Source organism: Hemicordylus capensis, chromosome 3 (genome assembly GCF_027244095.1).
Source record: "Hemicordylus capensis ecotype Gifberg chromosome 3, rHemCap1.1.pri, whole genome shotgun sequence".
Lineage (NCBI taxonomy): Eukaryota > Metazoa > Chordata > Lepidosauria > Squamata > Cordylidae > Hemicordylus > Hemicordylus capensis.
The window spans coordinates 3,699,080-3,724,386 of NC_069659.1; the positions used below are offsets into that span (position 1 = coordinate 3,699,080).

Genomic DNA, 25,307 nt, shown 5'->3' on the forward strand with positions numbered 1-25,307 from the left:
GACAGTGATAATGATCATTAAGAAGAAGTAACCCTGATTGCTTTACAGTGAGAATGTCCTGTTTTCAAACTGCGTTTATTCATCCTTAGAAGTTGTGTTCTGTGACCCCTTTTTTTTGGCTTGATGACCCTAATGAACATCTTTTTAACTCTGAACACTCTGAACATCTTTTTAAGCTGTCCCATTTATTGACCAAGTCTGTCAGAGGGAGGTGTTTAAAATGGGCATAAATATGCGGGCATGAACACCTTGCAAATGTATTTATATTTATGTATTGTTAGATTTATATACTGCCTTTCATTAAAATAATCTCAAAGTGGTTAACATTTTTTTAAAAATACAAAACTTAAACATTTAAAACAGTATGGATATTAAAATTGGAATATAAGGAAAAATACAAATCTATTTTTTAAAGTTTTTAAAAAACCATATACACAACAATACCATAAAACATAGCATGGAAGCAGCACCGAATGAGTCAATGTAGGGATTTACTCCCCTGTCGACCCCCCTCCCCTCCCCATAGAGAAAGCCAGTGCTGCTCTCACGAAGAGGTTTTTTCCTCCCTCCAGGTTCTGCCTGATGGTGAAAAAGGGATACAGGGACCCTCCGTACCACAACTGGATGCACGCCTTCTCGGTCTCCCACTTCTGCTACCTTCTCTACAAAAATCTGGAGCTGATCAATTACTTGGAGTAGGTAGATGACGCTTTGCTCTCCCCCACCAGGGCTCAGCCCAGGAACCTGGGAAGGGGGATCCTTCTGGATTTGCATCACTTGGTGGGGGTGGGCTATCCAGTGCAAGAGCTGGTGGTACTTACATGCCTTGGGGTATCAGGCATGCAAAGGTTAAAGTGGTTCACATTAAGGGTGTTCACATGACCAGAAGAGGGTGGGCTGCTGCGGGGAGGCAGGAGCCTGCCTGCCTGCCTTCCCCCAGATGATCAGAGCCTCCTCCGGGCTCTGCTGCTTGTGCACCCACACGACCAGTGCTGCAGCAGACTCCCGAGGTGAGATTGGGAGGAGAAAGTCCTCCCATATCGCACAATGAACTGCACGAACAGCGAGGAGGCAGCCTGCCACAGTGCAGCAGCAACTCTCCTCTCCCCGGCCTCGCTTTCTTCCGGACTCTGTGGCTGTTTTAACTGCTGCTGCTTTAACCGTTACTCCAGACAACCACAAAATATGATAGGACAGGCTCCATTTCCCTCCTACCTCACGTTGTACATATCTGAGTAACCCGGGTCAGGAGCAGCTGAGACGAGAGGCCACTCAGTAGCCCAGATGACACGAGCTGTGTCATCTGGGTTAAGTCTCTCCTACCCAAGTAGCTCATGTCGTGGGAGTGGGCTCAGGCTCTCTCCAGCTTTGCCAGCAGCTTTGGAAGATCCTGTTTCCCCAGTTCAATAGGATTTGACAATTACAGAGGCTCTCAATGTTGGGTCCACAGATGTTTGTTGGATAATTTAACATATGTTTATACCACCTATAACCAGGTCTCAAGCTGGTTTACAACTAATTAGAACTTGTTCTGGTAAGAACTAATCTTCCTACCTTCCTTTCAGTATCTCTACAAATGGACTAAATTTCATCGAAATCGGTTAGGCAGTTCACAAGTTAGCCCTCTTGTGCCTCAAACATTCATGCGTCCACCATCTTGAATTGGGGTGGATGACATCATCACACTACTACTACATTGAAGTGTCCCTATGTGTCCCTACAACTGTACCCAGTTTGGTTCATATTGGTCCAGGCATTGCAAAGACTATAGGGGCACACACACACACACACACACACACACACACACACACACACACACACAGAAAGCCAGGTGATCTCATATGCTTACCTTCCTTAAGGAAAGTAGGCTAAAAACACTTGTAACCTTCAAAAAACAATTAAAACAGATAAAGCAATTAAAATTTGAAATCAGGTTTAGAAAAATCAACTAAAAGTCTTATTGAATAGGTGTGTCTACAGTGCTCTTCTGAAGGCCACCAGAGATGGTGCAGCTATTAGTGTGACAGATGTTGGACTACAACTCCCATAACCCCCAGCCACAATGGCAGAAGGCTAAGGGTGACGGGAGCTGAAGTCCAACTGCATCTGGGGACCCAAGCTTGAGATTAACAGTAGATTAACAGTAGATTCAGGACAAGCAAAATAAAGTCCTTCATCAGACAATGCAGAATTGTTTTATGAAATTTACTAGAGCTATTGGCTTTAATGCCTTAAAGGGTTAAATAACTCCATGGTAGAAGAGAAGTCGATCAGCAGCTGTTACCCAGGATGGCTATATGGAACCTCCATGTCATCTCTCGCCAACCGCGAGGGTTCCGTTCCGGGAAAATCTCACGAATTTTGGTTGTCGAATTTGCAGTTGGAAAGCCATTGAAACCAATGGCAAACAGGGGGTTAGGGAGATCGCAGTTGCAAAAGGGCCAAAAAATACAGTGGAAAATGGGGGGGGGAATCCTCCCAAATCACCAGGAGTAAGATAATTGGACCACAGAAATAACCCCCTGGCCCCCCCCAAATGGCAAAAAAACCCAAATTCCAATGTCGCCAAACCGTGGATACTGAGGTTGCAGTTGGCGAGACCTACCACAATTTCCCAGTTATGGATACTCAAAACAGCAATTGGGAAACTCGTGGTTGGCGAGGAATGACTGTATCCCTTAGAATTCCATTTGCTGAAGTGGAATAGATCTGTTGCCTTCAAATCCTGCCTGCTCCCCAGAGGCATCTGACGGACCGCCGTGTGGCTTTTGTTCGGATCCCAGAGAGCAATTCTTACTTCCTTTTCTTCTCTCAACAGAGACATAGAAATCTTTGCCTTGTTCGTCTCCTGCATGTGCCATGACCTGGACCACCGGGGGACCAACAACTCCTTCCAGGTGGCTTCGGTATGGCTCAGAGGACCCCATCCTCCATAGGGAAAGGGAGGGACCCCGGGGGACGTACTGTCCTGGATTAAAACTGGAAATGATCAATTCTGTTTCTGTGCCACCCTCTTTGCTTGCTGACGCTCAGGCCATTTGGTGCAGGGCTGCAGGGCAGTGGGAATTAACCCTCTTCTCCCACAACATGCGGTTAAATAGGTTACGGGGCTGTGTGCCCATCTGCCTTGCAAAGCAGGAGGAGAGGCATTGGGTGAGGGGTTGCCCATCCATAGGAACACAGGAGGCTGCTTTATATCAAGTCAGACCATTGGTCCATCTAGTTCAGGATTATCTACACTGACTGGCAGCAGCTTCTCCAGAGTTGCAAGCAGGAGTCTCTCTCAGCCCTGTTTTGGAAATGCTGCCAGGGAGGAAACCTGAAATCTTCTCCATGCAAGCAGGCAGACGTTCTTCCCAGAGTGGCCCCATCCCCTAAGGGGAATCTCTTCCAGTGCTTACACATCTAGTCTCCCATTCAAATGCAAATCAGGATGGACCCTGCTTAGCCAAGGGGACAATTCATGCTTTCTGCCACAAGGCCAGCTCTCTTCCACTGTGGAGGCCCAGAGGAGAGACGTGCAGGGAAATGGGTGGGTAGAGGACCAGTTATCCAAGACCGCCTTGTCCCAGCACCAAGCAATGCTTCCTTCCCCCACCTTGCCCACAGCCCTGGGGTCTCTTCTTGCCTAGCATGAAGCCAAGCCCCATCTCTCCATCTCCTGGCTCCTGCCAAAGTGACTTCTCTTTATTCTGTCTTTCAGAAATCGGTCCTGGCTGCCCTGTACAGCTCGGAAGGCTCTGTTATGGAGGTAAAATCTCTCTCTCTCTCTCTCTCTCTCTCTCTCTCTCTCTCTCTCTCTCTCTCAACATATACATATATATGTGTGTTGTCCAAGCAAGTTCAACAGTGCTACTCAATGGGGAAAGAGAAGGCCTCAAGGTGGCAGAATAACACCAGTCAAAGTAGGAAGTGATCCCCTGCAGTTTCCAAGTGCCACCCCTTGACCAGAACTATTTTCACATGTTCAGACACCCATACAGCAAATATTCTCAGAGTGATTGTGGGATTACAGTGGCAGGCCCGGCTTACGTGCGTTGACTGGGTCATCTGTATGGCCCTTACACAAATAGACTCATGCATGCAGTCAGGAACCATCCATGACCGTAGCCCAATTCAGACTGTAGGTTGTACGTGTGTACAGATGTCTCAACACTCGTACACATGTTTGTGTGAATGACTGTACCTGTGTTCAGTTTAAAAGTGAACCTGGAAACAGGCCCTTCAAATGCAGGGTACAGATAGGGAGTGTGCGGCTGCACCCGCGTTCAACATAACATGGGAATGACTGTACCTGTGTACACTGTACACCCTTGTACGAGTGTTGGACACCGCGTGTGAATGGGCTTCGTGACATGTGAATGACCCTGTGCACCATACAGACTGTCCACGCCAGGAACTGCAGAGATGATCTAGTGCGCATGCCTCAGTCGGGAGTGGAGTTTGCCACCCGATCCTCCTCTGCCCCGTTGGGCCTTCCCTGTATGTGTGAAGGTGGACTGAGCATCAATCCACAGGGAGCCTCATTTGACAATGCAAAGGAGGAAGAAAACTCTGGGTTGCGGGGGGTGGGGTGGGGTGGGGTGGGATTCTCCATGGCCTGGTGAAGAATAATTGAGAATTTGCAGGTAAATGCAGCGTTCTCTAAAGCGCTTCGCACAGTTCAGGGCTGAATAAATGAATTTTCTACTCCACCATCAATACATGTTGCTTTGCTTTTTAAAAAATATATAAATGGCAGGTGACCCTTTTTACAGCTTATCATCTCTAAACTCTGCAGATACCTGTGTCCTTCCAGCTCAAAAAGTAGGGAGAATCAACACAGTAGCCCAAGTTCTACACCAAGAACACATCCTTAGGCAAATTAAGCAAGTGTGTTTGCATAATGTATTCCATCTCAGATCCACAGAGGCAGGGGCGCAATGAGCGATCCGGGGTGCTGCAGGCCCACCTCTGGCCAACTAGGGTGCCTCCTGAATTCCTCTCCAGCTTTGGGGGATTCTTTAAAGTAAAACAGGGGTCAAGCTGGGCCTTTAAGGAGGCTCCTCCAATCCTGAGCTGGGCTCAGACCCCTCCAGACGTGGGTCCAGCTTGAAATGAAACGTGCCCACTCAGTGCCATCATCCTCAGCCCAAGGGAAAAGACCTTTCAGGAGTGGGAGGGGGCAGCTGGCAGTGGGGAGGAGGCGCTTTCTTTGCCAGCTTCTCCTTAATTTGAAATGGTCCTAAACCAGGCGTTGGGGGAAACTAGAAACCCCATGTCCCCCCGTGGAAAACGGTGCTGCTCCTGAACATAACTAGGGTGTCGTTTCCAGTTAAAGAGAGACCAGCAAGGCAGCATTTCCTATCTCTAGTGAGCTTTCCGTGTCACTAATAGTCACCCATTCCTCAAAGGTAAAGCCCTTTCTCCTGGAACAGGATGAGGGGGGAACCAGAGGGGAAGAGGGCACATCTTTCACCCATTCTTTCACTCATGCAGGGGAGCAGCAGCAGGAGAGAGGGCATGTGCCCTCCCCTCTTGCCTGTGGGCTTCCCAGAAGCATCTGGTGGACCACTGTGGGGAACGGGATGCGGGACTAGATCGGCTGTGGGCCTGATCCAGCTGGGCTCTTCTTGTGTTCTTGTGTTGTTCTTTTTTATTTATTTCTTGAAAAACCTCTAAAGCATTTCCCAGGAGCGCTGGGACACATACACAAATGGATTTTGAGGTGAGCTGAGTCTAGGGGATGGGGTCTGCCCATCACTACTTCAAAGTCTGTCTTCTCAGCTCTAAGGGTTAGAAAATTGCTTCTTTATAAATAAAAAAGTGAACGAGGCAATTTCGGGATACCCAGTTCTGTGCCCCGATTCTCCAGCTTTTCCGCACTTGCACAGGATTGAGGGGTACACACATAGTGCAATTGTTATTGGTCAATACTACCAGTATTTCACCTTTCCACAAAACAGCAGTGAGGAAATGACGGTCTTGTCCCTTCCCTGTGGGACTGTCTGCAGCGGAGAGGGGCATCCTCCCTCCTTGCTTCCAGGAGGTGATGAGGTCTTGCGCGCAACCCTCCTCTTGCATATCCATGTGGAGGCTCACACCCTCCTCCATTTCCGTGCTTATTGTTTTCTTTACACAGAGACACCATTTTGCTCAGGCGATCGCCATCTTGAACACCCACGGCTGTAATATCTTCGATCATTTCTCCCGGAAGGTGAGTCCACAGAGGGGCTGCCGTTCCCAGGGCTTCTCCGTGAGAAGAGTTGAGGGTTAAACCCAGCAACGATGTTCTGTGTTATTGGCCAGTCTGTTGAAGGTGTTCAGCTATGGTGGGTCCTATCATTGAATCTGTTGAAGTCCTGTGACTTTCCCCAGCCAGCTTATCCCTGTTGGGCTCTTTGCTTGCTTAAGGTGGTAGAGAGTAAAGCTGAGTCTTATTGGTCCAACAGGATTACCAAAGGATGCTGGATTTGATGCGGGACATTATTCTGGCTACTGATCTTGCCCACCATTTGAGGATCTTCAAAGACCTCCAGAAAATGGCAGAAGGTACCACAGCCTCTCTCCTTTTTGTAGGAACCCCTTGTGGGCAGCTGGATGTGGGGCAGCAGCTGAGGCAGAGAGGGAGATCTTGCAGAAGATCTAAAGCTAAGGCTAGGGTTGGTTGTCCTCCCTTCTGTATGAATCTTATCCTCTGTGCTGCTGTTGCGTATAAGCCAACCATCTGTTTTGAGTTGATTGTGAGTTGTTGTTAGTAATATTATTTGGCTTTTTAAAATCAAATTTTAACTGAGTTTTGAAAGGTGCCGTGGAGGCCCAGGCAAGATACAAATTCCTAAAATAAGATAAATGGGAGTCTCCCTTTGCAAGAGAGACGGTCACACTCCAGTATTCCTCAAAAAGTGAAAAACCAGTGTTATCTAGACAGGCCAACTCAGTCCTGCATACTGGGGATCTGGAAACCTTTAAAAACAACAACTGGGAAGTAGTTTAAAACTGGAAACTTTTGTTTTCAACTTGAACATTTTAAAACTAAAAAGCTCGTTTCCAAGAAGTCAGATTCTCTATGGCAGGAGTTCCCAACCTGTTGTACTCCAGGGGTTGCTGAACTGCAACTCCCATCAGCCTCAGCCATGTAGGTGGGGGTGATGAGAGTTGTAGTTCAGCAACACCTGGAACAGCACAGGTGGGACACCCCTGCTCTGTGAGATATGGCATCCTGTATATATAAAGCTCAAAACTCACAAAATAGGTTGCATTTATTTGACATGGTACACTTCCCTCCCTCCCTCCCTCCCTCATAATGTATGTGCCCAGTTCTTCTACTAGATGGAGGTGGGATTCCATCACACAGAATGAAATTGGAAAAGCTCTTGTTAATCATGAGGATACAGCTCTCCGAAGGGCTGTATTAGTTGGGGTGGGACATGCCAGATCCCCCAGGGCCAGAAATGAAGGGCCCAATGAAGACCCCACACTTTCCCACCCCTCCTTTCTTTGGGGAGGATCTTGTCTTCTTTGGGGTGTCTCAGTTTAGCCCCGGGGAATTTGGCTGCTGCTCTGAGAATATTCGTGAGCACTCAACTAAATGTCCTCTTCCTGCCCTTTCCCAAGTTGGCTACGACCCCAAGAACAAGCAGCACCACAGCCTTCTGCTGTGCCTTCTCATGACCTCCTGTGACCTCTCAGACCAGACGAAAGGCTGGAAAACCACCCGCAAGATCGCTGTGAGTAGCAAAGGGGCAGGGCAGGGCAGCACCATGGCCTGGATGGCACCCACTGGCTTGCCTGTATGGACTCCAGCCATGGGAAGGGAGGAGAGACGCAGGGAGGTGGGCTGTCCAGGTTTGGTGGCTGGGAGGGTTTTGCCTGAGTGAAAGGGATGTGCACGGACTGCGGAGGCGTGGTCCGACGCCGGGTGTGTGTGTGTTGCTTTAAGGGCGAGGGGGTTGTACTTACCCCTCCCACCGCTTTTCCCCCTCCAGTGCTCCAGTTTTAAGCAAAATCTTCGGGGCGGCAGTGGTCTTCCCTGCCGCCCCTGCCCCCTTGTTGTCTGCAAAATGTGGAAGTAACATGCACGCATGCACCCGCCCCGGCCGCCCTGCGCGCTTCCACCATGCGCATGCGCGCCACGCATGTCACAGTGATGTGCGTGATGCATGCGGCAGCGGGCACATGCGTGCGTTACTTCTGCACTTTGCAAACAACAAGGGGGCAGGGGTGGCAGGGAAGACCGCTGCCGCCACGAAGGTTTTGCTTAAAACTGGAGCGCTGGAGGGGGGAAAGCGGTGGGAGGGGTAAGTACAACCCCCCACCCTTAAAGCAACACTCCCCACCCCGGCGACGGTCGGTCAGACCTCTGGACCAGCGAACCGGTTCGCAGGCCTCCAACATGGCCTGCGAACCAGTTCGTGCACATCCCTATTGAGTGATTAAGTGCCATCAGGTAGGTGTCAACTCTTGGCGACCATATAGATAGATTCTCTCCAGGAGGATCTGTCTTCCACTTGGCCTTGAAGGTCTCTCAGTAGTGCATTCATTGCTGTCATAAATCGAGTCCATCCACCTTGCTGCTGGTCGTCCTCTTCTTTGCTTGCCTTCAACCTTTCCCAGCATTACGGAGTTCTCAAAGGAGCTGTTTCTTCGCATAATATGTCCAAAGTATGCTAGTCGGAGCCTGGTCATTTGTGCCTGAAGTGAAAATTCTGGGTTGATTTGTTCTGTGATCCATTGGTTTGTTTTCCTGGCTGTCCATGGTCTCCTCAAAAGTCTTTTCCAGAACCAAAGGATGGGAGGGTGGGTGAGGGTTAAGTTGGAGATTCTTCCCTGACCTGGATTGTAATCTAAGCCGAAGAAAAATTTGGAGGCTCCTGATGCTTGCTTCTTCATTGAGGCGAGAATGACAAAGCCCTGAAGCTCATTTCTGGGCTAGAACCCCCTCGTGAGCTGTACCAGCCTCTCTACTTTAATATGTTCTGCCCTCCAACCTGCCCTTCCAAATGGGGGCAGGGTGGTGGGTGGGCAGGGCTGAGGGTGCTGCTCCGCTGTAATTGCTCCCTGGGTTATGACTCCAGAAAGCCCCCTGGTGTTTGTGTTTCCGCCTGCCTCTGTCTATGGAGAGAGAGAGGGAGATTGCAAATATGTCTCTCTTATCTCTGTCATGTACGTTCTGGCGAGGGTTGTGTGCTCTTAGCAGCTGCATGATGGGCAGACGTTCCACATGCAAAGCTCTTCTCAACCCTGTGTCCCGCCAAAGCTTCGCCTATTGAATTGCTGCCAGGAGGAAAAAATCCAGCGGTGGCAACCCTAGTTATCAGGGATACCTGGCTGTATGTCATGACATACCTGAAATGAAGTTAACTTGGTAGGATTAATACAAGCTTTACAGACAGAGCGCCCCAAGTTCACTCTCTGATGTCTCCACTTTACAAGGAGATTCAAAGGAAAGACCTTTCTTTGCCTAAAACCTTGGAGAGCTTCTGCCCGTCAGAGTAGACCATACTGGGCTAGATGGATCCCTACTAACCGGGCCAAGAGGCACCTTCTAAAGTGGTGGCTCTCCTATCTTTATCAGGGGCAGAGCAACTGTAGAGATGTGCAGAACTGGTTCAGTCATGAACCAGACTGCCATGAACTGGGCCAGTTTGACTGGGCCAGTTGAGAGGAGAGCTGGTCTTGTGGTAGCAAGCATGACTTGTCCCCATAGCTAAGCAGGGTCTGCCCTGGTTGCATATGAATGGGAGACTAGAAGTGTGAACAGCACTGCAAGAGATTCCCCTGCGGGGATGGAGCCGCTCTGGGAAGAGCAGAAGGTTTCAAGTTCCCTCTCTGGCTTCTCCAAGATAGGGCTGAGAGAGACTCCTGCCTGCAACCTTGGAGAAGCCGCTGCCAATCTGTGAAGACAGTACTGAGCTAGATAGACCAATGGTCTGACTCAGTACATGGCAGTTTCCTATGTTCCTATGACTGCGAACTGCTTCAAATCCATTCAAGCTTGTTCATCAAACCGACTGGCCCAGCTTATCGGTTCAACCGAACCAGTTTGGATACCCATGGTTCAGTCTGAATCTGGTTCGAATTTGGATTGAACCATGCAGAACGGTCTGTGCACACCTCTCAACAACTGTCCTTATTCAACCCCTGTGCTTTCTGTTTCTTCTTAGACTATGGTCCCTTTTAAGACAGGGAACCATCTTTGACAGGGAACCCCTACTAACTGAGCAAAGAGACACCTTGCTCTCAAGTGGTAGTTCTCTTATATTTAGCAGGGGGAGAGCAACTGGCCCTATCCATCCCCAGCATAGCATCCTTCCAGTGGCTGTTGCTGGTATCTGCCTTATGTTTCTTTTTAGATTGTGAGCCTTTTGGGGACAGGGAGCCATATAATTCATATATCATTTATTTTTCTATGTAAACCGTTTTGCAAACTTTGGTTGAAGAGCGTTGTCATTGTAGTAGTAGTAGTAGTAGTAGTAGTAGTAGTAGTAGTAGTAGTGGGCAGCTGTCACTCAGTGGCGTTGACTTGCCTGGGCCATTTGGAATGTGATTAGGTGTTCCCTAAGTATAGGTTGGAGAGACTCCCTGAAGCTTGTTTGATGAATGGCTTTTCCTTTGCAGGAGCTGATCTACAAGGAGTTCTTTTCCCAGGGAGATCTGGTACGCAAGAAAACTCAATGGCAGCCACCACATGGCACAGCCTAAGTATTTCCCCCACACCCTGTGAGCCCCCAGCCTCAAGCCCCCACTGCCACCCCTTCCCGCTTATCAAGCCTGAAAGTGGTAACAGCAGCACCGGTCGGAGGGTCTCCCCTTCCCCCTGACCCCAACAGTGGGAGTTTCCGGGGCCCTTGATGTACGTACAACAGGCGTTGCATGTGCACGAACAGGCACACACACATGCACACGCCCTCTCTCTACCTGAGCTGGAGGTTTGCAAGGCAAGCGGTATGCTTCTTTCAAGCAACCTTGATGGGAAAGGATCCCAGATGAAGACAACCCGGAAATTCTGCTTCCAGTTGGAGCAGGAAACATAATGAGTTACCCTCTCCGTGTTTGGTGGCACGTTCACAAGGCAGCTTTTCTGTCCCGAAACAGCATGGAAACTTTGCGGTGATCATGCTGCCTTAAGAGTGATGGTTGGGGCTCTTCCCTGGCCCAGGGGTGGAGCTGGGGAGGAGGGCCGGATTCCCTTGAGGCTTGCGGCAAAGAAGGGGAAGCAGGGAGGCGGACTGGCCCTCGTGGACGGGAGTGACCCGACTGCCTAATCTCCGCAGGAGAAAGCCATGGGCAACCGGCCGATGGAGATGATGGACCGGGAGAAGGCCTACATCCCCGAGCTGCAGATCAGCTTCATGGAGCACATCGCCATGCCCATCTACAAGTAAGTGCTGAGCTTCAAGCAGGATCAGCCTCTGGGCCAAGGGGAAGAGCAGAAGTCAGTGCCAAGGGATGGGGGAGCATAAAGGCACCCACCAGACCGGAGAGCTGGGCAGAGCCGATCCCCCAGTGCTGGAGGGCCAGCAAGCAGCGAGAGCAGAGGGGGGAGCCTGGCAGCACAGGGGGTGGCTTCTTTCAGTGAACAAGAAGGAGAAGAAGGATTTGGGGAAGGACTGTGGCTCAGTGGGGCAGAGGGGCTGCCTGTAAGACAGTGAGCAGCGGAGGCCTAGACATCACTTTGAACCCTCCAAATTGCGCGGAGGTGATCTGGTAGCAGTGAGCATGAATGGTCCCCTTTGCTAAGCAGAGTCCATCTTGCTTTGCATTTGGATGGGTGGCTATATGCAAACACGGCCAAATATCCCCCGGAGGGAATGGGGCGGCAGCTCCGTGCTAGAGCATCTGCCTGCATGCAGAAGCTCCCAGGTTTGATCCCTGGCTGGATCTCCAGGTAGGGACCCAGGTAGGGACTCCTGCCTGGAACCCTGGGGAGCTGCTGCCAGTCAAAGCGGGAGATTCAGAGCTCGATGGACCAAGGGTCTGACTCAGTAGACGGCAGCTTCTCCTGTAAGAATAAAGACAGCATTTTTTCCGTGGTTTAAAGCATTTCACATGCATTATTTTCTTGTAAGCTTTTCAATGATCTTTTAAGAGAGGCCACTGTTATTATTTCCATTTTACACGGGGGGTGTGTGGGGATGTGTCTGAGGGTGAGAGGGAGTGGCTTGCCTGAGGCCATCTGGTGAGTCTGTGGCAGAGAAGAGTCTGAACCAGAGAAGTCCTGATTCTCAGCTCCTGATCTGTAGCTCTTAGGAACATAGGAAGCTGCCATATACTGAGTCAGACCATTGGTCCATCTAGCTCAGTATTGTCTACATCAGGGATTCTCAACATTGGGTCCCCAGGTGTTATTGGACCAACTCCCAGAATTCCCAACCAAAGGCCACTAGGGCAGGGGATTATGGGAGCTGAAGTCCAATAATATCTGGAGACCCAATGTTGAGAACCCCTGGTCTACCCAGACTGGCAGCGGCTTCTCCAAGGTTGCAGGCAGGAATCTCTCTCAGCCATCTCTTGGAGGTGCTGTCAGGGAGGGAACTGGGAACCTTCAGCTCTTCCCAGAGCGGCTCCATCCCCTGAAGGGAAGATCTTACAATGCTGCTCACACTTCTAGTCTCCCATTCACATGCAACCAGGGTGGACCCTGCTTAGCTAAGGGGACCAGTCATGCTTGCTGCCACCAGACCAGCTCTCCTCTCTTACCTGCTGTGCTAGCCCAGCTCTCCTTAGAACTGTTTGCACATTACACTGAGTACAAGTAGAGAGGTCTGTAGCCATACACACCTTTTGCCCCAAACCCTGATACATCTGGGCGGGATGTTTGAAAGTTTGATCTGGCCACAGAACATAAGAAGAGCCCAGCTGCGCCAGACTGAAGTGGGTCCATCTAGTCCAGAGGCAGGCAACCTGGGCTCTCCAGCTGCTCTTGAACTACAACTCCCAACATCCCCAGTCACAGCTGGGGATGATGGGAGTTGTAGCTCAACAACAGCTGGAAAGCTCAGGTTGCCTGCTTCTGATCTAGGAAGTAAGTAAGTCAAGTGTGCCGTCAAGTTGGTGTCGACTCCTGGCGCCCACAGAGCCCTGTGGTTTTCTTTGGCAGGATACAGGAGGGGTTGACCATTGCCATCTCCTGCGCAATATGAGATGATGTCTTTCAGCACCTTCCTATATCACTGCTGCCCAATATAGTTCTTGAAACCAGCAGTGGTAGGATTCTCTAAATCAGTCTGGCGACCTTTCTGTGTGCAGCATTATTATTATTTCTTGTTTACACAGTCAGACAGGTGTTAGTTAGTTAGTTAGTTAGTTAGTTATTTCATGGATTTATGTATGTGTGTATTTATTATCCTGCCCTCCAATCCAATATTTCTTGGGGCAGCTCACAACATGAAAAGAGTTAAAGTAGAATAAAAACAATTGAAACCAACCCAATTAAAAGTAAAAATCCACATTAAATCAACATTTACCCACAGTAAAACACCTTTAAAAGCTGATTTGAACAAGTACGTTTTGAGGGCTGTTTTAAAAATCCTAAGAGAGGGAGCATGGCGGAGCTCCTCTGAGAGGGCATTCCAGCGCCGCCGCCGGGCCACAACCAAAAAGGCCCTGCCTCTGGCCCCCGCCAACCGAATATCTGTCAGTGGCAGGGCTGTGAGCAGGGCTCAGGATGATGGGCGAAGGGCCCTGGGGGATCCATATGGACAAATGAACAGATATCCGGGGGGGGGTGTCTGTTGGGGTATCTGTCAGATGCCCCAGGCCCAAGTGTGCAGAGTTCCCCAGAGCTGCCGCTGGAGGGACTTTGTGCTCGAACCGTGCCTTCGTGGGTCCGGTTCTTCCTTGGCCCAGGGGTGCTACTGCCTGGCCCCCCGGCTTCCTCTCCGTCTCCCTTGCCCCCTAGGTTGCTGCAGGACCTCTTCCCCAAGTCGACCGAGCTCTACGAGCGGGTGGCCAGCAACCGAGAGCACTGGACCAAAGTCTCCCACAAGTTCACCATCAGGGGCCTGCCCAGCAACAACTCCCTGGACTTCCTGGACGAGGAATACGACCTGCAGACCATGGAGGAGAACAACGGCGTCCGGATGAACGGCTGCCTGGACTCGGAAGAGGGGCACCTGGGGGCGGAGGGGGAATGATCCCCACCCCCCGCCTTGGCACGGACTGGACACACACACGTGCAGTGCCGCGAGGCCCTTCTCCTCCTGGGAAGGATTTTGGAAACAAAGGAACAAAATGGTTCTTATTTATACGAGGAGCTCTACCCTCCGCAAGAATTCCCTTCCTTCCCCTGCACCACGACCCATTCTCCACCCCACTGTCCCCCCCACCCATGACCCCCTACCCTCATGGACGCGCCTCTTCCATTAATGCCAGAACTCTGCCAGCTTGCTGCCGTTTCTAACTTTCTTCTTGTCCTGCAGGGTTTAGTAGATGCACAACCCTCCGCCTCCCCCCCCCTCCCGCCCCGCTTGGCTCACACGGTGCCACACCAGCCGAGTGAGATGGGCAGAACCGTGTGGGGCATCAGCCGACACCGGGGATTCCCAGCCTCGAGGCCCCAGATGGTGTTGGACTACAGTGCCCATCATGCCCTGCCACAATGGCTGATGGGTCTGGGAGTGAGGAGCATTGTAGTCCGTCAACCGGGGACTCAGGGTTGGGAATGGTCTGCCGGGGCTCTCAAACGTGGGTCCCCGGATGTGGTTGGACTTCAGCTGCCCTCATCCCCAGCCACACTGGCAAATGGGGGTGTCTGTTGTGGGGGGGACACCTTTGCTTTTGTTTGAAGAAACGAGGCACCCGGCTCTCCTGAAGGGAACTCCCTGTGCAAGATTGAGTGATAGGGTTGTGTACTGCCGGGGGTGGCCTCCCGTGTGGGTGGAGCTGGGGATTTGTCGTGGGTGGGGGAAAGACCTCTTTTTAATATTGGGGTTCTCCCAGTCTGAGTCAAGCCGGCCAGGTGGCTGCAAAGTGGTCAGCAGAGGAGCTTCCGCCCCCCACCCCCACCCCTTGCAGTCTGCACAGCCCTCTTGAAAGCATCGGGGTTCCGCTGCCTGGCACACAGCACCCCCTGACGGAGGCAGGGCCCTGGGTGTGGGGAGCCAGACGGGAGGCTTTCTGTTCGGAGGGCAGGGTTCCCAAACGAGCAAATGTAGGTGATGGACAGAATCCCCCAGCCCACCCCACGCCACTCCAGGAGTAATCCTGGACTGTTCCTCCCAATAGTTTCTTGCTCTCTGGAAAGGTTTTCCTAATTCTGCATTAGGTCGACACCTAAACTCTAGTGCCTGGCACCCAATGAGTTACAGACACACCGTGGGGTGCGTGTGTGTGCAGAGAAGACCTCGGGTGCATCCTGGAGAGCAAGCCGCATGTCCGACCGGACCTTGGATGTTTCGGATCTGGCGCGGTCCTGTGCCAGCAGCTGTGCCTTATCCAAGAGCAGGCACCTCCTTCAGAAGGAAGGGCACAGGCTCCGCAGTCCGTCTCTCTGCTGTGGCACTTCCTCCGTGGGTCTTGTCTTGTGAGGATCTCCGTAGGCAGGGAAACTTGCAGCCTAGCAGTCCCCAGGGCCTGTGATGATGCTATATCGCGCGTGGCACGAAGATGGCCCACCACCCCTGGAGGGTTACCTTAAACAAATAATAATAATGTGAAAATGGCAAGGTGCGAATCAGCCATTTGCAATGCAAAAAAGTAGCTCTTGAAATGTGGCTGTTAAGTGTGATGGGTGGGGTATGATCTCACCCCTGTCATGGGAAGGCAGCCCAGGGCCATCTTTGCCACAGAGCAGGGGGAGGCAACCTTGGCGCCCCAGCTCTTGTGGGACCACGATGCCAGCAACCGCTGGAGAGCCAAGGTCAGCTACCCGTGCCCTGCAGCAGCGGTTCCCAATGGGTGGCCCTCCAGATGCTGCTGAACTACAACTCCCATCACCCCCCAGCCACAGTCATAGCTAGGGGTGCTGGGAGTTGTAGTTCAGCAACAGCTGGTGTACTACAAGTTAGGAACTCCTGCCATAGGGGAGCCGCTGGGTTTTCCTCCTGGGGCACCATATCAGTCACATGGAGGAAGAGTCTTTGCATGGGTCCAACCAATGAGCACATGTTCAAATGCATGCAGCATGGGCGCACCGATCTGGGTAGGAGAAAAACATACAGAAGCGGCTGTGCAGGAATGAACGGATGCTTTTAAGGTCGTTGAACAAAAAGCGCAGGAGCGTAAAGCTCTTTGTCGATAGATGTAGATTGGTGTGGAGTGGCGTGGAGTGCGCAGGGGAACCTTCCCGTCTTCTATTTGATCCGGTTACACATTAATCATGTCAGAAATAGCCATGTCGCTCACACCAGTCCCTGACGGCAGTTTGTTCTGGAGATTGTCCCTGGAGACCTGCCCAAAAAGCTGGAAGGACCTGTGGGGCCTCGGGCCCCCCTTTCCCCGTTCATTGTTTATCTCATTTGATTTGATCTCTCCATTAAGTAATTCTCTGGAGGAGGAGGAGGAGGAGGAATTGTCTGCTTAAGGAGAGGTTAGGTCAGCAAGGAGCCGAGAGAAAGATAGTCAGAGGCCCTACAATCTCCTCCAGCTTTTTCCGCCTCTCTCTGGAGATGCCTCCAATATTCTCTGCAGGCAGAGCCTGGCTTGGTGTGGCTCAGAGGCCGGACAGCCCTCCGTTCGGGATGCTCTTGCAGATTCCTCCACGGAGCAAGGGTCAGGGTGGACTACCAGACCTCTCCTGCCCCTTCCTGCTCTAAAACTCTGGGATTCTACTTTTGACATGACCGCAGTGTGCAGACAGGCTCTCAGCCTGCAACCCACACCTGACATGGCCATCGGTATGTCGGCTGTGTATTTACTCCTCCGTTTTCAGCAATGCATCCGCATGGAGTTGGGCACCAGCGTAGTTGCTCTCCCTGCTCTAGGCGCCGGGTTGCATTTTCTGTAAATGTTTCTTCTCCAAGTCATTACAGGGCAAAACAGGAGACTCTGAAGACCTCACTACTAATGGAAGCCGGGTCTGCATTTGCCTTCCCTTTTCTGAATGGCCTTTTGAGAGTTGCTGCTGCTGCTGCTGCTGCTGCTGCTATAACCCTTGGCATAACTCTGCATAGCTACTTGCCCAACGTGAATGTTAGATGCTGGCAGGGGCAGCTCTTCATCGGAGCAATGTCCCTCCTCCTCCTCCTCCTCCTCCTCCTCCTCTGCTACAGCCTCTCCAAGGGGCCCTGGACTGGGGCAGAAAAGGAGATAAGCCAACCCAGGAGAACTTTTCTCTCTGATAGTTACTTTACTCTCTCTGTGTTGTCCAGAAGAGCTTATGCCGCTTTCTGAACCCAGGACATGCTATACCTCCTGGAGAGACTATTTTGGCACTCTATGATTTATCCGCTCTTCACTGGATTGTGGCTCAAGAAGGCTGTTTCCGTTCTCTGTAAAGGCGTGCTAACCCACACTGGATGGTGACGTTCAAGCCCTGGCCACTTGGTGTGAGAGGGGCAAGCTGCCCAGTCTCTCTCATGGGGCTGGTTACATGTCAGGCTTGCTGCTTGAGCCAAGTGGGAGGCTCCCATTTGCCCCAGAGCCGAGCAGAAGGAAGGGTATTCCCATCATCCCTCTCCAAGAAGGCTTCCTTCCCTGGAAGCTGGTGGGGCCATTGCCCATGGGTCCAAGACATCTGTGCACTGATCATCCCAACTGCTGTACGCAGCTGGGAACTGCAGGGTCAGGATGCTCGGCTAAAGTATATCCACATAGACCCCAGGAATCATTTCTATTCCTGGCGCTACTACTGAAGGTGTTCATGAAATGAGGCGTTGGATCTAGCCAGCAATGGCAGCATTGCCATTTTGAAAGCCATACACCGCAGACGTGGCTGAAGGTCTGCTGCGTGTGGGGAGCAAATCCAGAGGCATCTGGGGGCAACCAGCAAAGCTGAAGAAGAGTGATTCCATGCTGGGTGGGTGGGGTGGAGGGTCCCCATCCTTTTTAATTTTCTTTTCCTCAGCTCTCCATTTCTGTACCCGATACAAGACCTAAGCAATCGATGGCTGGAAAGTATAATTGTATCAACCTGGTGAACCCTTTGGTTCTTGCGTGGGTGCCAAAAGTGGTGTGTGTGTGCAATCACACAAGCTCTAAACATCTCTGTTGTCTAGGGCTCAGGTGGAACTTACCTCACTTCCGGTTAATTTCTGCAGGCATTGAAAAACACCACCTCATTTCTGGTGATTTGTTAGTGTTGGCTGGGAATAGGTTCACGTGGTTTCGATGCCGTTCTCCTCTGTGCCCGTTCTCTCCTCTCAAATGCCCACGTGGCCATTTAATCCTATGGACACTGGCACTCTTTGTGGTTTTTATCAGTGACGTTACAGTCAGACTGACCTGTGAACAAAATTACCTAGAATGTCGCAGCTAATAGTAATTAAATCCCTGTCTGTGCAAATGAGGCCAAGAGGCACAAGGAGAAAAAGAAAGAAAAAGGAAGATAGCATTGAGCATCAGCTGTTGGCGGGTAGAAAGATGGGGCTAAACAGCACAGAAACATCGTGGAAGCGTAGGGGAGTATTTTTCCAGTGATTTCTTTGCATCTAATGGGTTACTTTCAAAATGAACATGAAAACTGGAGGCTATTCATGAATTCATCCCATTCCTTCTGTTCTCAGTGCCAATCTCCTCCCACTGTTGGCTACCTTTTCCAATTCAGGTTCATGTTTGAAACTCTGAGCATTTTGGATGTCAGCATTCACATTTTCTCTTTTGCAGTTTGCCTTGTCATCTGCACACCCCTGACCAAGCTTTAAAATCTGCTGGAAGATCATGGACTTCTTGTTGAATTGGGGGAAATCAAAATGTGGATGGCCAGCTTCATTTTGCACCCCAGAGGTGTACAGTTGCCATTTGAGACGCAAGTGTGGATCTGGATCCAGATTTGTATTGGCAAACCATGCCCACCACCACCACCACGGCCACCTCCACCTTCTAAGAATCCTTGCTGAGATTTTGTTGCATCGGCTGGTTTCTATCATCACTGCCAGTTTCTATATTTAGGAAAACGGGTCTTTTTGGTATTAATTATCTGAAAACACAGCAAGGGCTGCCAGGAACAATGCAGGAGTTACATGTTTCATACAAAACACAACAGTTCACCCCCACCCACCCCCAAGTGAGTGACAGGAACATCTGTGCAACTGGCCAAATCCTGCTGCTTCCCTCTTCTGCAAAAACGGAGGATGGCGGGACCCCAAGGTGACCTGCCACATGGGTGTTCTTACCCTCTGTCCATGTCCTAACTGGTTTGATTAACATGTGTGTGTGTGTATCTCTCTATATCCCCACATGTAGATACTGTTTGCAAGCATCTGGTCAGTAGGGATATACTCTTTGCGCGCGCGTGTGTGTGTGTGTGTGAAAAACCTTTTCCAACTTTCTTGTCTTTTCTTATTATGATAGTTGATTCATTCTGGTTTGGGAGCGCTAGGTCCTCCTTTTTCTCCCCCGAATAGCCGTGACGGGGCAACATGAGGGTTTTTTTCCTAATAAATTTCATATGCAGAACTCTGGAGTCTTTTGGTTTTTAAGAGGGGTGAGAGCGGGGCCGTAGGAGTTGGGGATTGGGCTTGGTGGTCTGAACTATGCAGGGGTTTCGATGAGGCCTCTTCGTGAGATTTAGCATTAAAACAAGCAGCACCCGCAAGGAAGTGCAGGGCAAAGTTGAGTTTGATGTTGTGCAGCTGTCCTTGGGTATCTCTGGTCCACCCCCATGTATTTGGTGTCTGAAGGAGTGTCTGCACGCGCACGTAGAACTGGTTCACGTACGGCCCTCCTGGTGAGGAAGTTGCATCTCTTCATCCTCTCCCTGATTGGAGGGCCGGAGAGTGGAGCGGACTTCCTTTGACCTCAGGGCTGCCATCCATTTGGGCGCTGGCCAAGGGCCCAGGGCCATCCAAGGGCTCAGGGCAGACTCCCGAAGCCCTGGCCAAAACATGTTGGCTGCTGCTTCAGGCCACTGCTGCCCAGGTAAGCGTCCCCCAAACTCCCGTGGAGGCTTCCTTCAGTGGTGGCAATGATGACCGCTGGGAGCCTGCTTCCGCTCTTGCACTTCTGGCTACCATCTTCCTGTTAGCAGAGCCGTAACTATAGGGGGGGCAGGGGGGGCACGTGCCCCGGGCGCCATCTTTTCTGGTCACGTGGGGGGCGCCGCCATGACCAATTTTTTTAAAAAATTAATTTTTTGTTAATACAAATGTTTCCTGCTCAGTGCAGCAGCGCTGCAGCAGTCAAGGGAGTGTGTCGGTGCCCCCTTCCCCACGAGCGGTCCCTTCCGCGCCGCCTGCACACACACCCCCGCATTGCTTTGCTGGCGCCTGGCGGCCAGTCAGTGGCCTGGCTTGGCAGCGGCGGCAGGCGCTTGTGAGGAAAAACCTAAGTATAATGTAGTATGTGGGGGGACGGGGGGGGCGCCATTTCAGTGCTTGCCCCGGGCGCCGATTTCCCTAGTTACGCCTCTGCCTGTTAGGCAACATCTCCACCCTTGCACCCAGCATCATGACAGTGCGGCCATGGCATTACAGGGAAAAAGATGGTGGCATCACACACACACACACACACACACACACAGAGCTTGCTAAGGGGGAGCACTTGACCAAGGACCCCCCGAAACCCAGTGCCAGCCTATTTGGATAGCTCAGCTGGTAGAACATCAGGTGATCATGCCCCAAGTCAAGGCAGTCAGGCAGAACCAGCAGCAACTGCAACCAGTGGGGAGTAGGAATTCTGGAAGACCACCACCACAAACCAGGTTGCTAGTAGCTATTGAGCTACAGCAGAAGGTGCGTGATAAGCTTGCCTGGCTGTGGTCAGAGCACAGGGTGGGGCTCTTAGGGGAAGAAAGAGAACTCAGAGAAACAGCCACTGCCACATTGTCAAATACCATTTTCAAAGTGTTACCTGTAACCAAGTTTATTTATGTATTTGTTTATAACATTTATATTCCACTCTTCCTCCAAGGAGCCACCTTAAGTGGTACAGTGGGGAAATGCTTGACTAGCAAGCAGAAGGTTGCCGGATTGAATCCCTACTGGTACTATATTGGGCAGCAGCAATAGAGGAAGATGCTGAAAGGCATCATCTCATACTGTGTGGGAGGAGGCAATGGGAAACCACTCCTGTATTCTACCAAAGGCAGCCACAGGGCTCTGTGGGCACCAGGAGTTAACACCAACTCGACGGGACACTTGACCTTACCTTCCTCCAAGGAGCCCAGAGCGGTGTACATGCTTATTTTTATCCTCACAACAACCCTGTGAGGTAAATTAGGCTGAGAGATACATGACTCGCCCAGAGTCACCCAGTGAGTTTCATGGTTGAATGTGGATTTGAACTCGGGTCTTCCTGGTCCTAGTCCAAAACTCTAACCACTACACTATGCTGGCTCTTTTAAGTTAATCAAGAATGCACTAACTTAATTAACTTTAATTTAATCAAGAATGCATTAACTCTTTTAAGTTAATCAAGAATGGAACATGAGCCTGGTTCAGCCATTATGTTGTACAAGTGTACAGGCGTCTGTGCACTCATACACGTGATTCTGTGAATGACTCTGCCTGTGTTCGTTTTAAAAGTGAACCTGGATACAGGCCCTTCAATTGCATTGTACCAATAGGAAGTGTGCTTCTGTACCTGCATTCAGCATAACATGTAGATGACTGTACCTGTGTACAGTGTACATTCATTGTGCGAGTGTTGAACATAATGTGTGAATGGGCCTTCTCTTTCTATGCTGGTCCCTGGAGTGCACACCCTAGAAGAAAGCAGAAGAGGCTATGATTGCAACCAGTGTCCAGACGGGCGTATTCTCACTCCGTGTCCTCCTCTCTGGAAACGGGGAGACGGTCTTCCCAAGCAAGGCCTGCAGCTTCAGAGAGAAGCCCCTCTGGCCTGCCCCTCTTTAAGCTGAAGGAATGCCCATACACAAAGGGGAGGGGAAGAGGGGTCTTGGGATCAGCAGGGTCAGCCCCTTTCATTGGGCAGGTAAGGGGGCCGGCTGGCCAGGAAAAGTGGCCTCCTCTGCTCTTAGGCCTGCAAAAGCCGAGTAGACTTTAGCTGACAGAGAGAGAAGCCCAATTGCCTCCTAGTATCTCCTGGATCAGCTGTCGTTAAAGAGACAGCCAGTCAAGGTAAGGCAACCTGGAAGCATCGCCAGCCTCTTCTGCTTGCAGTTATTGCTAGTAGAAGGTCATCTGCTCCTTTTCTCCCTCCTACTGATGTGAACAGGGTTCGTCCCTGGGTCCACCTCTTGGTCAATCAAACAGACTCAGTGGGAATCATTTTACAGGCTTTATTGCTACTGCAGTTTAGCAATAGGTAATCAATAGGCTTACGCTCTCAAACCGATTACAGTTTGATTACAGGCGTATCTTACATTTATACAAACAATCTGAATGATGCTGACACCCTAGACACAGTATACATGGCAATAAAATGGTGGTCTAAGTATCTAGTACGCGTGCGAATGATTCATTGTTCATCTGGTGATTACTCCTTATTTGGTTAAATCCTGTTTTCTTAACTGTCAGAGAAGAACAGTGAGAACCTTGTGAGAACCAAGTTTCATAGATACAATTTAGTGGAGAGAGATGACGACGTTGATCATGAGAGGCAGTGATGTCCCTGAGCTGGGCTGGGGTTACTTTAAGTTAGAATGAGGTATTCTGGGCAAACATGGAGTTTCTTTGGTTTTCTAAACACATCACTACCAAAGGGGTGGAAATACACACATGGCCCCTCATTTGAGGAGGGATGTGCACAGCTGCAGAGGAAAGCCCCAAACCAGAAGCAAATCCCTAAGCCCAGTTTTGCTAAAAGCCCACTTGTCCCAAACAGGGGAAGCACAGGTGTATACATACCAGAACGATACCGTATTTACCCCAAATGATGGAGGTTCTGAATTGAAGACAACCCCCTTAAAAAGCAGAAGTTACATACAGGTTGTACCTGCATAAGGTATACATTTTTAAAAAATGTATTGTTGAATTTGTATACCGCCTTTCATTAGAACAATCCCAAGTCGGTTCACCCCCCAAATTAAAAAAAAGGCTATAAAAATCACACAATTAAAACCTTAAGCTAGAAATATAAAAACATAGATCTGACTAAAAAGATTTAAAATACAATTCAAAAATACAAAGCAGCAGCAGTAGAGTTAATCATTAACATTGACTAGCATTAACAGAGAGTTAGTCAATTAACATTGAGTCAAAAAGAACAGGACTCCAGATCTGAGACAACCTCCTGATTTCTAGTATCAAAGAACTCGGGGAAAACCTAGTCTTGGATTCAGGTAAATAGTGTACAAAGCAAACCCCCAGTGGAGCCCAGGCCGCTGAGGCTGTGCTGCAGTTCCTCCACCTGGCCACTGAGTGGCAGGGCAGCTCTGCCAATGAAGAGGCTTCACGGAATTCCCAGAAAGGAAATCCCACCCAGACTGGAAGCTGCCTCCGACTGGATTGGCGGGACGTCCCCCCAACATCTCTCCGAGATCCGGGGTCTCTCAGCCCTAGTTGCTGAGCTCCTCCAGCCCCTCAGGCGTGGCCAACTTCGTGTCCCGCAGACGCTGTTGGACTACAACTCCCATCATGCTGAATGATGAAAGGGATAATGGGAGTTGTAGTCCACCAATATCTGAGGAACCAAGGTTGGGAGCCCCCCGTGCTTGGAACAGGGACCTTTCCCCACCCACAGCATGTACACTTCCAAGCACGTGCTTAGAGGTGCCCTGTTGTTGCTGGATGCAATGTGTCTGCCTCGCAGGGCTGTCATATGGAAGAAGAGAGGACGGGTCTCCTGCCTTTAAGAGATGCGCAGAAGAGGGAATTTCAACCGGTGCAGCTTTTCTTCCCCCTGCAGAACAAGCTGCACCTGGAGGTTTTACAGACAGGGCTGTTACTCCAAAATCTCCTCCGGAAGACAGTGTGCGTCTTCAAACACCAGCCAAATTTACCCCGAAGTCCATTCAAGATCCTTGGAAGCGCCCCCCACACAAATCATGCTTTGTTTTCCAAATTTTAGCCTATCTTGATGTATTTCTGGGTTTTTTCAATGCTGGTTTTAAGTGAGTTTTTCTGAAACCACCAGAGCAAATAGGGAGAGGCCCTGACGTAGAATCATTAACATGATGAAAGGGATACAGTCTTTAGGAGTGCAGATACAGTGGTCCCTCGACTTACGAAGTACTCGACATCCGAAGATTTCGACATACGAATGACAAAAAATACCGGAAGTCGTTGCCAGTTTAGATGCGGCTTCCTCGACCTACGAATTTTTAGATGCGGTTTCCTCGACCTACGAATGTTTCCGGACCTCCGTGGATGCGCTTTTCGACTTACGAAAATTCCGACCTACAAACGTGCGTTCGGAACGGATTATCTTCGTAAGTCGAGGGACCACTGTATAGGTTTTCAAAATCTCTCTCCACCCCCCCCCATTGGCTAGAAGGAAAACACGGAGGCATGCCATGTGAACTTGCACCAAAACAAAACCCGAGAGCAGAGGGATGGGGCTGCTTCCCTCAATGCCGCAAATGTGATTCGACGTGGCTTCACTCAACATTGGCCCCGCAGCATGAAGCTGTGTGCGGATAACTCCCTGATGAAATTCCCACTTCTGTGCATCTCTCACAGCTACAGGAGGCCTCTCCTCTTTTCCATAGGGCAGCCCCGTGTATTCTGAGCCAGTCTTCTGCACTAGCCCACCCCTGGGGTACCTGTGTGGCATGCTTCTGCTGTTATGCGGTGGCATGCACTTGCACAGAGAAAAGTTGGATTGGAGTGTGTGTATGTACGCTCATCATTCTTCTCCCCTCAAAAATGGAGGCAGATCAATACCATTTTAGTCTCTGACACATGGAATTATGCTCTAAGTTATGTTCCAAAGGGGTCACACTCCCTCAGACGGAAAAGGTACATAGTCTGGGAGCACTTCTCTCTCTAGTTTCTCAGGTTGAGGTCGTGGCCAGGGGTAGGGATGTGCAAAGAGGTTCGACGTCAAACATGTTCGATGTCAAACTTGTTTGGATCGACGGTTCAGGGTCAAACCGAACCATCCCCTGTTCGCTCCGACCCCAGACCGAACACCCCCTGACTGTTCAGGGGGTTCGCAGACTCTTTTAAAAAAAAATAAAAAAAAATTTTGTTTTTACTTACCCCTTTCAGGGGAGTTGTTGGGGATGGTGGGGGGGGTCTGTAGAGGTTACTCCCCCCCTGTGGGCCTCCCTTACAGCCTAAACCGGCCCATTAGGCTGGCTCTTCAGGCTGTTCGAGCCTTCCCCC

The 25,307-nt window shown here is 50.5% G+C and overlaps 1 protein-coding gene across 3 annotated transcripts in view; it reads left to right on the top strand.

Moving 5' to 3' along the window:
* PDE2A (phosphodiesterase 2A) overlaps window positions 1–19,536 on the top strand; it is a 434,647-nt gene extending 415,111 nt beyond the window's left edge. For all 3 annotated transcript variants that reach the window (XM_053307709.1, XM_053307711.1, XM_053307710.1), the window contains 9 exons: window positions 573–695; window positions 2,819–2,906; window positions 3,704–3,751; window positions 6,122–6,196; window positions 6,432–6,531; window positions 7,597–7,709; window positions 10,600–10,638; window positions 11,256–11,362; window positions 13,883–19,536. In XM_053307709.1, the coding sequence (XP_053163684.1) occupies window positions 573–695; window positions 2,819–2,906; window positions 3,704–3,751; window positions 6,122–6,196; window positions 6,432–6,531; window positions 7,597–7,709; window positions 10,600–10,638; window positions 11,256–11,362; window positions 13,883–14,117 (928 nt within the window). In that variant the 3' untranslated portion in view covers window positions 14,118–19,536. The remainder of the gene's footprint in view (window positions 1–572; window positions 696–2,818; window positions 2,907–3,703; window positions 3,752–6,121; window positions 6,197–6,431; window positions 6,532–7,596; window positions 7,710–10,599; window positions 10,639–11,255; window positions 11,363–13,882) is intronic.
* The last annotated feature ends 5,771 nt before the right edge of the window (window positions 19,537–25,307 follow it).